General features: G+C 39.3%; 1 protein-coding gene across 1 annotated transcript; it reads left to right on the top strand.

Annotated features, from left to right (window-relative positions):
• Window positions 1-350: 350 nt before the first annotated feature.
• clpp (caseinolytic mitochondrial matrix peptidase proteolytic subunit) lies at window positions 351-14,530 on the top strand. The gene is given in 8 exon segments (XM_034191260.1): window positions 351-461; window positions 1,445-1,546; window positions 2,563-2,634; window positions 2,725-2,757; window positions 2,759-2,822; window positions 3,606-3,793; window positions 4,548-4,653; window positions 13,986-14,530. Coding segments are annotated over 8 exon segments (804 nt in total). The 5' UTR covers window positions 351-449; the 3' UTR covers window positions 14,213-14,530.
• The last annotated feature ends 1,084 nt before the right edge of the window (window positions 14,531-15,614 follow it).

Raw genomic sequence — 15,614 nt, 5'->3', positions numbered from 1 at the left:
TCTCTCTGCAGCTATACAATTTCAAAATAAAAATACACACAACATACACATGCAACATCAAACTTCATATCACAAACACATGCATCACTGTAAGAAGAAAAACACAATAAAACAAACCAACAAAAAGGACTGCATTTATATAGTATATTATGTATACTTTATTCGTCTGAACCAAAGCTCAAAGTACTTTACAATAATGGTTCAAATTAATCCATTCTCTCTCTCTCTCACTCACACACACACACACACACACACACACACACACACACACACACACACACACACACAAGGCCCTCCCCTTGTTGTTTCTTGGCTTGTTTCCATCGTGCCTTTTAAGTCAGCTGTCCAGAAGAGGGCGCACATGAAATATTTTTCAAGGAATAAGAAATCCGTTCAAAGGTCAATTTAGATTGTTTCCGGTGGTCACACGGAGGCGATAAGAGGGTAAAATGTTGTTACGAGTGAGTATATTGGTTGATTTTGCTTTTATTACTTGTTAATAAGCCATAACTGATGCGGAAAGTATAAAAAATAGGAAGTATTGTACAAATGAAGACGTGTCAGTGAGACAGAAGTTTTTCCTCACTGATAATTCATGTTTTCTACTAATATAAGACACGTGTTTTTATTTAACAGGAATTCTGTCTTGAAAAATGATTTCGAAATGTAACGTATTAAGGTTGCAGGTGATTTTTGTTCCTGTACAACTTAGAGTGTTTATCTGTTTCTCCTCAGTAACCTCTTTATGTTCACTTTAAACGTAAACATTTTGACCTAATAATGTATAACTATTCAGGGTTTTTTTCCACAGTGAAAAATCTACATTTTTGCATATGTGTTTAAATTTGTCATAAGTAAAAAAAATATATATATATATATATATATATTTTTTTTTTTTTCTTCAAAGTGTAGTGACAACTATGTCCACCAAGTCCATGTTTTCACCAATGTTTTTCTACTTTGTCGTCACAATATCTCAACAGATTGTCTGAATTTTTGAGGTGGTATGGGAGGTAGAAGGAAAGAAAAGCTGCTTAGATTTTTGAAGCAGGCCCAAGTACAGCTCTGGGACAATTGTTAATGGCTTGTTTATGAAGAGATAAATGTGGAAACCAGCAATCAGATGATCAGGCCTGCGGCTGGACTCTTAGTGTCCTCTAAATTGTTTAAGTGCACTGGGCGTTTCCTTCTTTCCCTGCAGATATGCTGATAACAGTGCTTGGCAGTTTTTGCTTTTAACTGTGATCTGACAAGATTAAATCTACCTACACAAATGTTTCCAAAATGTTCTTCTCAAAGAACAAACACCCATTTAGAAATTACTGATAACTCTAAGTGATATTAACTTTACTCTGTTGTGCAAACTAGTCTTTTGCAAAAGTCTACACAGTGCATTTCTTGTTTTATATGAAATCCCCCAGAAACTGGTGTCTGTGTCTTTCAGAGGGTGTTACACATTGGACAGTTGACAATAAAGCACAGCAGATCCATCCAACACAGTTCTGTATGGAGGAGCCCTCTTATACCCATAGTTGTGGAGCAGACTGTAAGTGAATTTACATGTATTCATGATAATAATGAAAGCTCTTCAGCTCCGCCCCACACCTCTCAAGGTGAGGAAAGTGTTGGACGAGCTGCTTAGTCTGCTGCTACCACTACTCGGACCCGGATAAATGGCTGAATATGAATGAATGAAAGTGAGAAATATATTTGGTAACTCTTTAATGTTTTCTTTGAAAAACTATTAATTCTGAATTTACAATTTTAATTAGGGTTGGGACGACAAATGAAAATCATTAGTTGACTAGTCATGTACCATTAGTCATTCATTAGTCAACTAGTCAGTGACTAAATTTGACATTGAATGAATTAAGCCAGTTTCAAATCTTCATGGTGAAACTCAAATGTGACATTTATTTTAACAAATATAACCACAAAATCACAAAAAAAAAAAAAATCTGCATTAGCATGAAGCCAATACCTGCATTCATTTACTAGGCATAGACTACCTATTTGAGCTGACTAATGGGGCAGCGCAGTCTTGTTCCCACTGGAGAAGGGAAGACAAGGCCAATGGGAGAGGTTGTTTCGGTAAATTTTAGCAAGATATAATGGGCTGTCCCCGGAAGTACAGCTTTTGTGTCATATGCTCTTTCATTTAACCCCTTTATCGCCCACCCTCAAATGAGACTACGGTGCCTAATTCACTTGCCAAGATTCACACGCTTTCTACACTGAGTGAAGGGAGTGGCGGTAGGTCCAGCAGGTCTATTCTTGTAAGGGTTAAATGAACTTAATTAATGGTTTTCAAGGCAGATGTCAACTAGTTGTAGCCGACTCTTATGACTAGTCGTCTCATCCCTAATTTTAATATAAATTAATTATATTAATATAATTTATAAGTTATTTGTATTCCACTTGTTTACATCTTAAATAATTATGCTTGCTGAAACCATTGACTTTTCCCAGCATGGGGTGAATAAAGTCTTTAGTTATTATCAGATGTTTTTACAGCCTTTGAAATTAAATGTGTCAAAGTTATTTTTGTTGTTTTGTTGTCAGGGTAGAGGAGAACGAGCATACGACATTTATTCTCGACTCTTGAAGGAGAGAATCATTTGTGTGATGGGACCTGTAAGTGGATGATTATTTGATGGATTCATTGAATCCTTTTTTCTTTTTCCTTACATGTTTTAAAGTGATTCTTCTCTAACTGTCCCTCAGATTGATGACTCCATAGCCAGTCTGGTTATCGCTGCAGCTGCTCATTTCTGCAGTCAGAAAGCACAACAAACCCATCCACATGTACATCAACAGCCCTGGTACGACTGTACGTTCAGAAGGAATAAAAGTTTCAATTAAAGTCGCAGTGCATGAAAAGGCGACTGTTTTGTTTTTGGAGCAAATAATTCATGTCCGGACAAATTTCTGAGGTTTCAGCAAAGGTACAAACATAATATTTTCTTCTCCCTGCAAAGATTTATTTATTTATTTTAATGTTTCACACAGTTGTTATATTTATTTTAGTTAATCCTCTTCAAAATGTTTGACTATCCAAGACACTGTAAAGTTGTTTGGGATGGAATTGTTTTTGTCAAAGTTTTCCAGTAGTTTTAATAAGTCAGTGACCTATACTTTTTCATAAATAAAACCAACATGACCAACATGCACACCAAGCATGTAGTCATTTGTTTTTTTTCCCTGGCAGCTTGGAAAAAAATCTGAGAATTGGCAGCTTGTCAGAGCTTCTATAAATAAAGCCAACAGCGAGTCATTTGAAGCTTTGATAGTAATAAAAACCATAAAGTTCACTTTGATGAGTTACAAGCTTTCAGCAGGTTTCAAGTAGATTTTCATAAAATACTGATGTGAGTCCTACTCGGACGGACTGCGTTACTAATAGTTGGAATTTATCTCACATACTCAACATGCTTTTCGTAGTCCTTGGCTACCTTCATGCCTTAACCACTTTAACTTTCCAGTCACGTTCTCTATTTATACTGCTTGACAAAATAAATAAACTGGCAGAAGAGCTCATGATGATTTTCTGCTTTTCCTTCTCTGTCATTCCTCCCTCTCCTTCCCCTCCTCCTCCGTCCCTCCAGGCGGCGTGGTGACAGCAGGCCTGGCCATTTACGACACCATGCAGTACATCCTCAATCCTATTTCCACCTGGTGTGTTGGGCAGGCAGCCAGTATGGGCAGCCTACTGTTGGCAGCAGGGTCAGTGGGCATGAGGCATTCACTGCCCAACGCCCGCATCATGGTGCACCAGCCATCAGGAGGTGCCAGGGTAAGACTGTAACAATTATCCTTGAGTTTTGCAACTGTGAGTTTGTGATCAGAAAATCTAGGGGCAGCAAAATTGATCATATTCAGTCATAGGGAGCTGGAGCCCGTCGCAGCTGTCGCCGACAGTGCTCACATATATGTGCAGTGTTTTCATGTGTGAAAGCTGCAAACACCAGCGAGTTGTTTATCAGGTCCAAAACCTAAAAGCACTGACTGCTCATGATGACATCACCACACTGCAGTGCTACTCCAGGTTGCCTCCTGCTAACACGCAATTTGCCAATATTCTGTTTTGTATATTAGCGGCTCCAATTATGAACATGAATGCATTCAATGTTTTTTAAATTTAGACTGGTTGTGTGTTTGATCAGCTTTGGGGGTATTGAATGGTAATTAATGATATTTGACAACATAAAGTCATTGAGTTTCAGTTTGTCTCTTTTTAATTGGATTTGTTCAGTATTTTGAAAATGTTTATTTTAAATCACAACTTTGCACATTTTATCCTATTTACTACACCTCATACATTCTTTCATTTCAGGCTCATTTTTATTTTTATTTTTTTTTTATGAAAACTACAGTTATGAGCAACTTTTGCTTTATTTTCTTTTTAAAAATCATTGTTAAATTTGAAGTTGCTGTAAGAAATGTTTTCAAAACTGATTCCAGCTGCAGTTTTTGGCTGTGGTACTAATAGAACGAGGAGTCACTCAGTGTTGTTTCATACGATGAGATGACATTTGTGTTGTGTTCAGGGTCAAGCCACAGACATTGCCATCCAGGCGGAGGAGATCCTGAAGCTGAAGAAACAAATCAACAACATCTACGCCAAACACACCGGCCAGCTGCTGGAAACCATTGGTAGGTTTGTTCAGTCATACAGCTTTGATCTGCAGTCAGTGTTTGTCATTTCAAGGAGCTGATAGAGTCAGAAGGACATTTGAGCAAAGCAGCATACTGGACAGCTGGCTGCATAAGTATTTGGACAGTGACTTTTTGGTACGTACCTCGTTTTTGAGGTCATGGTTCGGTTCATTTTCGGTACAGTATGGGAACAAAATGCAAAGCCTAAATTGGCTTGTTGTTTAACCAACAATTTATTGTAACATTATACAAACAGGAAAATAAAATAATTGCAAAGTGCTGCCTGATAGTAAGTTAAATAAATGTTCTCAAATAAACAACAAATATATGAATGTTATAAAAATAAATTCCTAGTAAACAGCTTTTAACAAAACCTTTCCACAAGTAAAGCGTAGCACAACAGTTCCAGCATGAAGCCCTGTTCAATTTTATTCAATCTTCATATTTTTTGCCAGAAAAATTAATTTGTTCAAAACTGTCACACTGTATAAGGATTTTTAAAGAGAATTAATGTTAAAGAATCCTTTTACTTTTGTACAATTTATTTTACATCTCTTTCTATTAACTGTTTAATATATCTTTTTAAATCAAGTTTTGAAAACAAAAACATTGTGGGAGAGGCAAAAAAGTGAGTAAAACCACCTTAAAGTATTTAGAACCACAAATAAACTTGATTCTTGGTTTGTTTATTTATTTTGCCATTAAAATAAAAAAAAAACTTCTAAAGGCCAGGGCCTCTTAAAGTCTGGGGACTATTTAATCACAGAGCAGCAAATGAGGTCAGTAGGCTGAGCAAGTCCGAGTGAGGAGGATTGAAGATAATCCTCCGCTCAGTGCTTTCAGGCAGTGGAGGAGGCGGAGACCCGCTACCGCTTGGTGACAACAGAGACTTTCACTTTCAGTCGCCAAACATCAGAAAAGTCTCCAGTAATGCCAGGAAAAGTAGCTAGATTTGTCGCTAGTTGCTTTTGAGAAAATAAGTCGTCAAGAGGGTTTGGAAAGTCACCAGATTTAGCGAGAAAGTGGCCAAGTTGGCAACACTGAATGTAAACGCACGCAACGCGAACTCACCCGTGCTCAACCCTGTACCGAAATGAATGTCCCGTACCGAAATGGTTCAATATAAATACATGTATCGTTACACCCTTACTCTGTAAACAACCATAGTAGAGTTGAAATCACACAATCTAGAGATGTTTGTTTCAATTCCCACCTGTGGCATTTCTGTGTGGAGTTTGTATGTTCTCTCTGTGTTTGTGTGCGTTCTCCGGCTTCCTCCCACATACAAAGACATGCATCCATTGCCCTGTGACTGCTGGGATAGGCTACAGCTCCTCCCCCCATGACCCTTAATTGGAGTAACTCTTTGAAGATGAGTGAGTGATGATTGAAGTAATAGCAAATTTGACTGACAAGAGGTTTCATGGCCAAGTGTGTCCTGTTCCTTTGTCATGTTATGGAAAATTAAACAAATGGTATGGTATGATTTATTTCTCAGGGACAGTGCACAATAATACATTGACCTAAAAAACAGGAAAGATGCATTGTGCCAGGTTATAGCAAAATACTAATTTCCACCTGTAGTCCCTGGACAGGTTTGATGTCTAACTATAAGTGAGAGTTTGTAAGTGAAAAGAAAGTCCATTTAGCACAAAGACTATTCATACTGTAAACATATCATACCTCGCCCCTCAAATATACCATTCATAAAAACTTCAACATTTTATCAATTCAAAGACATATACAAAAGATACCACTTTGTTCACACTCATCATATATATATAGTGGTGGGTGCAAACTTGCTTTGATAAAAGCCATTTCTTTGTCAGCTGTGCAAATGTTGGAAAAGTTGTACATTTCATTATGTCGTTTGGTAAGATATTCCACTGACTAGAGGCAACAACAGAAAAGGCAGATTTGGCAAAAGAGGTCCTACATTTTGCAATGCTGCACTCTCCTCTAGAGGTCGCCCTTGTAGCTTGAGTTCTTTCTTTTTTTTTGGTAACTTTTTATTTATGGTATTTTTGTTACAATAAGAACACTGAGAAAAACAGAGAGGGGAAAAAAACAAATGAAAACTTGAGGTCATTAAGTAAATACACATCACAATCAGCACATAACTGATTAACCTATGTTGTTGATTCTGTCATTCATGTAAACGAACCATTTTCCCCACCTTCTCTCTCCGATTTCTTTTTGTAGCCATAAGGAATAGGTCATCTGCTCGAGTAGGTGTAAATGTTTTACAATGCTAACAAATGTGCCCACAGTAGGGGTGTCTTTCTGAAGCCAATATTTAGTGATTGCCTTCTTCCCTGCAGCCATCAGAATTTTTAGGAGATACTCATCATCTTTGTCCAATTCCTCAGAAAAATTACCTAAATACAGATAAAGAAATGTCGCATCCACACTAAAACCCAAAACCTTAACAATAACTTCCGTCACCTCCCTCCAGTAAGTCTGGATGGGGGGCACAACCAAAATATGTGGGCATGGTCCACCATGTTTTCTCCACATTCTCTCCAGCATCCCAGCTGAGTGTCTGTTTGTTTGCTTTTTTGCTTAGGGGTTATAAAGAAGCGAATCAGATTCTTCCAGCAAAAGTCTCTCCACCCCAATAAATTAGTAGTAGTTGACTGTGTTATCCAAGCGTTCACCCATATGTCCTTTGTTATTACAATGTCCAGTTCTTTTTCCCAGCGTTGTTTCACATATTCTGTGGAGTCCTTCTTAAGAGATGTGACAGCATGGTACAGTTTACTTATCAGTCCTTTACTGCTCCTGCAGTTATATCAATCAATCAATTTTATTTATATAGCGCCAAATCACAAGAAACAGTTGCCCCAAGGCGCTTCATATTGTAAGGCAAGGCCATACAATAATTACGTAAAAACCCCAATGGTCAAAACGACCCCCTGTGAGCAAGCACTTGGCGACAGTGGGAAGGAAACTCCCCCCCCCTAACAGGAAGAAACCTCCAGCAGAACCAGGCCCAGGGAGGGGCAGTCCTCCGCTGGGCCTGGTTGGGGCTGAGGGAGAGAACCAGGAAAAAGACATGCTGTGGAGGGGAGCAGAGATCAATCACTAATGATTAAATGCAGAGTGGTGCATACAGAGCAAAAAGAGAAAGAAACACTCAGTGCATCATGGGAACCCCCCAGCAGTCTAAGTCTATAGCAGCATAACTAAGGGATGGTTCAGGGTCACCCGATCCAGACCTAACTATAAGCTTTAGCAAAAAGGAAAGTTTTAAGCCTAATCTTAAAAGTAGAGAGGGTGTCTGTCTCCCTGATCCGAATTGGGAACTGGTTCCACAGGAGAGGAGCCTGAAAGCTGAAGGCTCTGCCTCCCATTCTACTCTTACAAACCCTAGGAACTACAAGTAAGCCTGCAGTCTGAGAGCGAAGCGCTCTATTGGGGTGATATGGTACTATGAGGTCCCTAAGATAAGATGGGACCTGATTATTCAAAACCTTATAAGTAAGAAGAAGAATTTTAAATTCTATTCTAGAATTAACAGGAAGCCAATGAAGAGAGGCCAATATGGGTGAGATATGCTCTCTCCTTCTAGTCCCCGTCAATACTCTAGCTGCAGCATTTTGAATTAACTGAAGGCTTTTCAGGGAACTTTTAGGACAACCTGATAATAATGAATTACAATAGTCCAGCCTAGAGGAAATAAATGCATGAATTAGTTTTTCAGCATCACTCTGAGACAAGACCTTTCTGATTTTAGAGATATTGCGTAAATGCAAAAAAGCAGTCTTACATATTTGTTTAATATGCGCTTTGAATGACATATCCTGATCAAAAATGACTCCAAGATTTCTCACAGTATTACTAGAGGTCAGGGTAATGCCATCCAGAGTAAGGATCTGGTTAGACACCATGTTTCTAAGATTTGTGGGGCCAAGTACAATAACTTCAGTTTTATCTGAGTTTAAAAGCAGGAAATTAGAGGTCATCCATGTCCTTATGTCTGTAAGACAATCCTGCAGTTTAGCTAATTGGTGTGTGTCCTCTGGCTTCATGGATAGATAAAGCTGGGTATCATCTGCGTAACAATGAAAATTTAAGCAATGCCGTCTAATAGTACTGCCTAAGGGAAGCATGTATAAAGTGAATAAAATTGGTCCTAGCACAGAACCTTGTGGAACTCCATAATTAACCTTAGTCTGTGAAGAAGATTCCCTATTTACATGAACAAATTGTAATCTATTAGATAAATATGATTCAAACCACTGCAGCGCAGTGCCTTTAATACCTAGGGCATGCTCTAATCTCTGTAATAAAATTTTATGGTCAACAGTATCAAAAGCAGCACTGAGGTCTAACAGAACAAGCACAGAGATGAGTCCACTGTCTGAGGCCATAAGATGATCATTTGTAACCTTCACTAATGCTGTTTCTGTACTATGATGAATTCTAAAACCTGACTGAAACTCTTCAAATAGACCATTCCTCTGCAGATGATCAGTTAGCTGTTTTACAACTACCCTTTCAAGAATTTTTGAGAGAAAAGGAAGGTTGGAGATTGGCCTATAATTACCTAAGATAGCTGGGTCAAGTGATGGCTTTTTAAGTAATGGTTTAATTACTGCCACCTTAAAAGCCTGTGGTACATAGCCAACTAATAAAGATAGATTGATCATATTTAAGATCGAAGCATTAAATAATGGTAGGGCTTCCTTGAGCAGCCTGGTAGGAATGGGGTCTAATAGACATGTTGATGGTTTGGATGAAGTAACTAATGAAAATAACTCAGACAGAACAATCTGAGAGAAAGAGTCTAACCAAATACCGGCATCACTGAAAGCAGACAAAGATAACGATACGTCTTTGGGATGGTTATGAGTCATTTTTTCTCTAATAGTTAAAATTTTATTAGCAAAGAAAGTCATGAAGTCATTACTAGTTAAAGTTAAAGGAATACTCGGCTCAATAGAGCTCTGACTCTTTGTCAGCCTGGCTACAGTGCTGAAAAGAAACCTGGGGTTCTTATTTTCTTCAATTAGTGATGAGTAGTAAGATGTCCTAGCTTTAGGGAGGGCTTTTTTATAGAGCAACAGATTCTTTTTCCAGGCTAAGTGAAGATCTTCTAAATTAGTGAGACGCCATTTCCTCTCCAACTTACGGGTTATCTGCTTTAAGCTGCGAGTTTGTGAGTTATACCACGGAGTCAGGCACTTCTGATTTAAAGCTCTCTTTTTCAGATTAGCTACAGCATCCAAAGTTGTCTTCACTATTGACGAGATACTCTATCTCACTTACAGAGTTTAGGTAGCTACTCTGCACTGTGTTGGTATATGGCATTAGAGAACATAAAGAAGGAATCATATCCTTAAACCTAGTTACAGTGCTTTCTGAAAGACTTCTAGTGTAATGAAACTTATTCCCCACTGCTGGGTAGTCCATCAGAGTAAATGTAAATGTTATTAAGAAATGATCAGACAGAAGGGAGTTTTCAGGGAATACTGTTAAGTCTTCAATTTCCATACCATAAGTCAGAACAAGATCTAAGATATGATTAAAGTGGTGGGTGGACTCTCAGCATCTGTGTGGATGTTAAAATCGCCCACTATAATTATCTTATCTGAGCTAAGCACTAAGTCAGACAAAAGGTCTGAAAATTCACAGAGAAACTCACAATAACGACCAGGAGGACGATAGATAACAACAAATAAAACTGTTTTTTGGGACTTCCAATTTGGATGGACAAGACTAAGAGTCAAGCTTTCAAATGAATTAAAGCTCTGTCTGGGTTTTTGATTAATTAATAAGCTGGAATGGAAGATTGCTGCTAATCCTCCGCCTCAGCCCGTGCTACGAGCATTCTGGCAGTTAGTGTGACTCGGGGGTGTTGACTCATTTAAACTAACATATTCATCCTGCTGTAACCAGGTTTCTGTAAGGCAGAATAAATCAATATGTTGATCAATTATTATATCATTTACTAACAGGGACTTAGAAGAGAGAGACCTAATGTTTAATAGACCACATTTAACTGTTTCAGTCTGTGGTGCAGTTGAAGGTGCTATATTATTTTTTCTTTTTGAATTTTTATGCTTAAATAGATTTTTGCTGGTTATTGGTGGTCTGGGAGCAGGCACCGTCTCTACGGGGATGGGGTAATGAGGGGATGGCAGGGGGAGAGAAGCTGCAGAGAGATGTGTAAGACTACAACTCTGCTTCCTGGTCCCAACCCTGGATAGTCACGGTTTGGAGGATTTAAGAAAATTGGCCAGATTTCTAGAAATGAGAGCTGCTCCATCCAAAGTGGGATGGATGCCGTCTCTCCTAACAAGACCAGGTTTTCCCCAGAAGCTTTGCCAATTATCTATGAAGCCCACCTCATTTTTTGGACACCACTCAGACAGCCAGCAATTCAAGGAGAACATGCGGCTAAACATGTCACTCCCGGTCCGATTGGGGAGGGGCCCAGAGAAAACTACAGAGTCCGACATTGTTTTTTGCAAAGTTACACACCGATTCAATGTTAATTTTAGTGACCTCCGATTGGCGTAACCGGGTGTCATTACTGCCGATGTGAATTACAATCTTACCAAATTTACGCTTAACCTTAGCCAGCAGTTTCAAATTTCCTTCAATGTCGCCTGCTCTGGCCCCCGGAAGACAATTGACTATGGTTGCTGGTGTCGCTAACTTCACATTTCTCAAAACAGAGTCGCCAATAACCAGAGTTTGATCCTCGGCGGGTGTGTCGCCGAGTGGGGAAAAACGGTTAGAAATGTGAACGGGTTGGCGGTGTACACGGGGCTTCTGTTTAGGGCTACGCTTCCTCCTCACAGTCACCCAGTCGGCCTGCTTTCCCGGCTGCTCGGGATCTGCCAGAGGGAAACTAACGGCGGCTAAGCTACCTTGGTCCGCACCGACTACAGGGGCCTGGCTAGCTGTCTCCAATTCACCCAGCCTGGCCTCCAAAGCTACGAATAAACTACACTTATTACAAGTACCATTACTGCTAAAGGAGGCCGAGGAATAACTAAACATTTCACACCCAGAGCAGAAAAGTGCGGGAGAGACAGGAGAAGCCGCCATGCTAAACCGGCTAAGAGCTAGTAGCTGCGCTAAGCTAGCGGATTCCTAAAAACACACAAAGTGAATAATGTGTAAATAATTTAGAGGTGATTCAGCAGAGGGAGTGCTTTAGTTAAGGCACGTGAAGATTACACTGTGAAACAAATCGTTATCTAGGTAACTAGATCAATCTAACTGTGCAGATTAAACAGCTAACAGATACAGAAAAACACCGCTGTGCTTCGGAACAGGAAGTGATACAATACCGCAGTGAGAGCCAACCACCAGTATGCATCAACAAATAACTGAACAACCTTAGACCATTCTTTCTGGTCAGAGTCCCTAACCTCTTTACAGAAATAATCAGAGATTTGTAAGTATCTGTAAAAATCCTGTCTCCTCAACCCATAAATGTTCAAAACTATGAGGTGTTCTGTCTTTAACTATTGTACATAGAGATGTGATACCACGATAAACCCATTGTTTGTATCTGAAATTATACAATGATGGCTTATAGTCAGGGTCATAAGCAGGCCACTTGAGTAGTTTTACCTCCCTCTGGAGCTGATAGCGTTGAACAATTTCAAACCATATCTTCAATGATAAGTTCTGTGTTTTGTTGATATTTTCAATAATATGGAGGGATCTCCTAATATTATCCTGTGTTTGTCTATTTCTAATGAATCCGGTTTGGTCCTCATCTATTATATTCAAGTTGTTCTTTCTGAGCACAATGTGACAAACCGTAGGGGAGGAGCAGCCATATCATAGATGATTTTAAAGAGTAGACAGATATTTGCATGTATTATTAGATTGTCAAAATTTAGAAAATCATACTTAGAAAGAATAAGACAATGATATTGTCTGGATTTCCTGGCTTTAGGACTAGTCACGCAATACAGAAGGCGTGAGAGAATCATAGAATTTAAATACATATGAGATGCCTCAATAGTAAGAGATCCTTGAATGTACCTAAAATTTGCCAGATTAAATTTTAAAGAATTACACAATTTCTTGACATGATTTTTAAAAGTCAAGGTTGGGTCAAGGGTAACGCCCAAGTAGGTGAAATTGTTTACATTTTTTTTATTTTTTTTTCCCATTTACTGTATATGGATGTCTGGTTGATTTAAAGGTTTTTGTCTGTTTGTAAAGTACATTGCAACCATTTTGTCAACATTTAGTGTGAGACAGCAATTTTGTAGCCAAGCAGCAACCTTTTTCAATTCTCCTGTTAATTTTGTGGCCACTTCTGTCATGCTCTTTCCGTGACTAAACAGGACAGTATCGTCCGCATACATAATGATGTTAATGTCACACACCGATGGAAGATCATTAATGTACAAACTAAAAAGCAGCGGCCCTAAAATGGAACCCTGCGGAACTCCCATATAAAACTCCCAAATAAAAGGCCCAGAGTTGATTCTAAGTGTTGAACTTGCATTGGACTTTCATTGCACCTCTCAAGTTGAGGGCCAAGGAGGTGCCCATGTTACTAAAGGAGGCCAAAATTATGTAGGCATATAACAGAAACTTTAGGAATGGCCAAATCATCAATTTGGTACATGTTAAAAAGAAGGAATGCATTGGGCCCAGTGATAGACTGGCGACTTATCTAGGGTGTACCCCATGATCTTTCACCCAGTGGGATAGGGTCCAACCCTCATGACCCTTAACTGGAATACACAGGTTTAGAAAATGGATGGAAGGGTGACATGCAGTGATGAAGTAAGCAACACAAAAAAGGCCTGAAGACAACTGAAGTGGATGATGGCAGAAAAACGTGTGACAATATCAAAGTCCAGAGCACCGTGTAGGAGTTTATCTGTCAGTCTGCAACCAAGAGACACCTTCATGAATGGAACTATAGTGTTTACGAAAAAAAACCTTTGAACAACCAAGTTCAACTTTCACGAGACTAATAAGTGTGTGGAATGGCTCATGAGCCAAGATCTTGAGTGCTGCAGTCAGAATTTGACATCCTCTCACTGTCCAAGTACTTACGTACCTAAATGCCTATTTGACATAGATGATTAGAAAAGTGGCAACATAGTAACCCTACAGTTGTATAAAAAAATAGATCTGATTGAATTTGTTGGGTGACATAAGTGTTCCTTGCAGGAAGCGGACTCATTGTAGAGGTCAAGAAAAATTTTCCAAGAATCCCCACCCCGGTTTTCAATTTGCAAATCTTGCTCCATCTCATGAACCCTTGTAGACTTTGAAAGACATGCTTTTGAACTACTGCTCATTCTTTCCACTCTTCCCTTTGTGTTTTTTTTTTTTTTTAGAGGCCGTAATGGAACGGGATCGCTACATGAGCCCCATGGAGGCGCAGGATTTTGGTATCATCGACCGGGTTCTTGTCCACCCCCCTCGCGCTGGTCAGGATGAGCCAGAGCTGGTTCAGAAGGAGTCAGCGTCTTCAACCAGTCCTCCTCCAGCACCTGAGTCTTCGATCCCAGAGCAGACCTCACCTGGGACCATTCCCACCTCCTCATACAAACCTGGGCCATGAACCTTCAGAACTGTTAGGGGTCTGCAAGCAGATCTTAGGATTTGATGCCTGAGAAGGGCACGAAGCCTCTGTGGTGTATTTTAGTTATTTCTCTTTGTTACCTTCTGGCACCAACATTAAATTTACACATGTGCAGGCACTGCGGCATATTTATGCAAGCGATCAAAACAAGGAGTGCTTTTATTTAACAAGAAAACCAAGTTATTTATTAAAAAAGCAAGTAACATGGTTAACCTGTGACTCTTGTTACATTGGAGGTAGATCTGAACTAGCTTGGTTCCTGAACTGTTCCTTTGAAAACTAAATGCTAAAAATCTATTTTTGTGTCACAACAAATTTTGTTGATTGCAAACATTGGCCAGCCCTCTTCAATTACACAGCAGCTCTGCAGGAAATATGGACATTAGCCAAATTATCAGACTATAACTTGAGCAGCGTGTCATTTTTTTCCCCTACTCTTCCCACAACCTTTGTTGGATTTCCACTAAACCTGATATATAGATGAAGGTCAACCCTGGAACTGCTCTTCAAATGGCTAGTTTTGGCATAGGTCAATAACAATAAGGTCAAAGGTTTTGCTTTTGGAGGGTGATCACTCTAATGTCCACCAAACTTTGCACAGATATGTTGGTGGATTCTCGAATTGCCCAGAAAAGATCAAAGCTTAATCATTGGGACCAAACCTACTACCCTTACAGTGCAGCCAGAAAGTATTCACTTTTTCCACATTTGGTTATGTTACGGTCATATTCCAAAATGGAGGAAATTCATTTTTTACCTCAAAATTATACACACAAAACCCTGTAACGACAATGTGAAAAAAGGTTTTGGAGATTTTGGCAAATATATTAAAAATAAAAAAAAACTAAGATCACACGTACGTAAGTATTCACAGCCTTTGTCATGAAGCTCAAAATTGAGTTCAGGTGCATCCTGTTTCCACTGATCATCCTTGAGATGTTGCTAGTTTAATTGGAGTCCACCTGGGGTAAATTCAGTTGATTGGACATGATTTAGAAAGACACACCTGTCTACATATAAGGTCTCCCAGTTGACAGTGCATGTCAGAGCACAAACCAAGCAAGAAGTCAAAGGAATTGTCTGTAGACCTCTGAGATACGATTGTCTCGAGACACAATTCTACTGCTTTGAAGGTCCCAATGAGCACAGTGCACTCAATCAAGAACACCCAGGCCCATTCTTTGTGTGATGTGGAGTTGCAACAGTAAGGACAACTGGCATAAAACCAGGGCTACTTTCGATTAATCTGCCTGGACTTGAAAAGGCTAAAACCTTTCACCCTTGTGTTTTTACAATATGCTGCAACACACTGATCAGGCATATCGACAAACAAGTCCCTGAGAGCTGTGTTTAATCAAAGTTTCTGCCGCAAAAAAAAAAA

Source organism: Thalassophryne amazonica, chromosome 16 (assembly GCF_902500255.1).
Source record: "Thalassophryne amazonica chromosome 16, fThaAma1.1, whole genome shotgun sequence".
Lineage (NCBI taxonomy): Eukaryota > Metazoa > Chordata > Actinopteri > Batrachoidiformes > Batrachoididae > Thalassophryne > Thalassophryne amazonica.
This window is presented reverse-complemented; position numbering and strand designations above follow the sequence as displayed.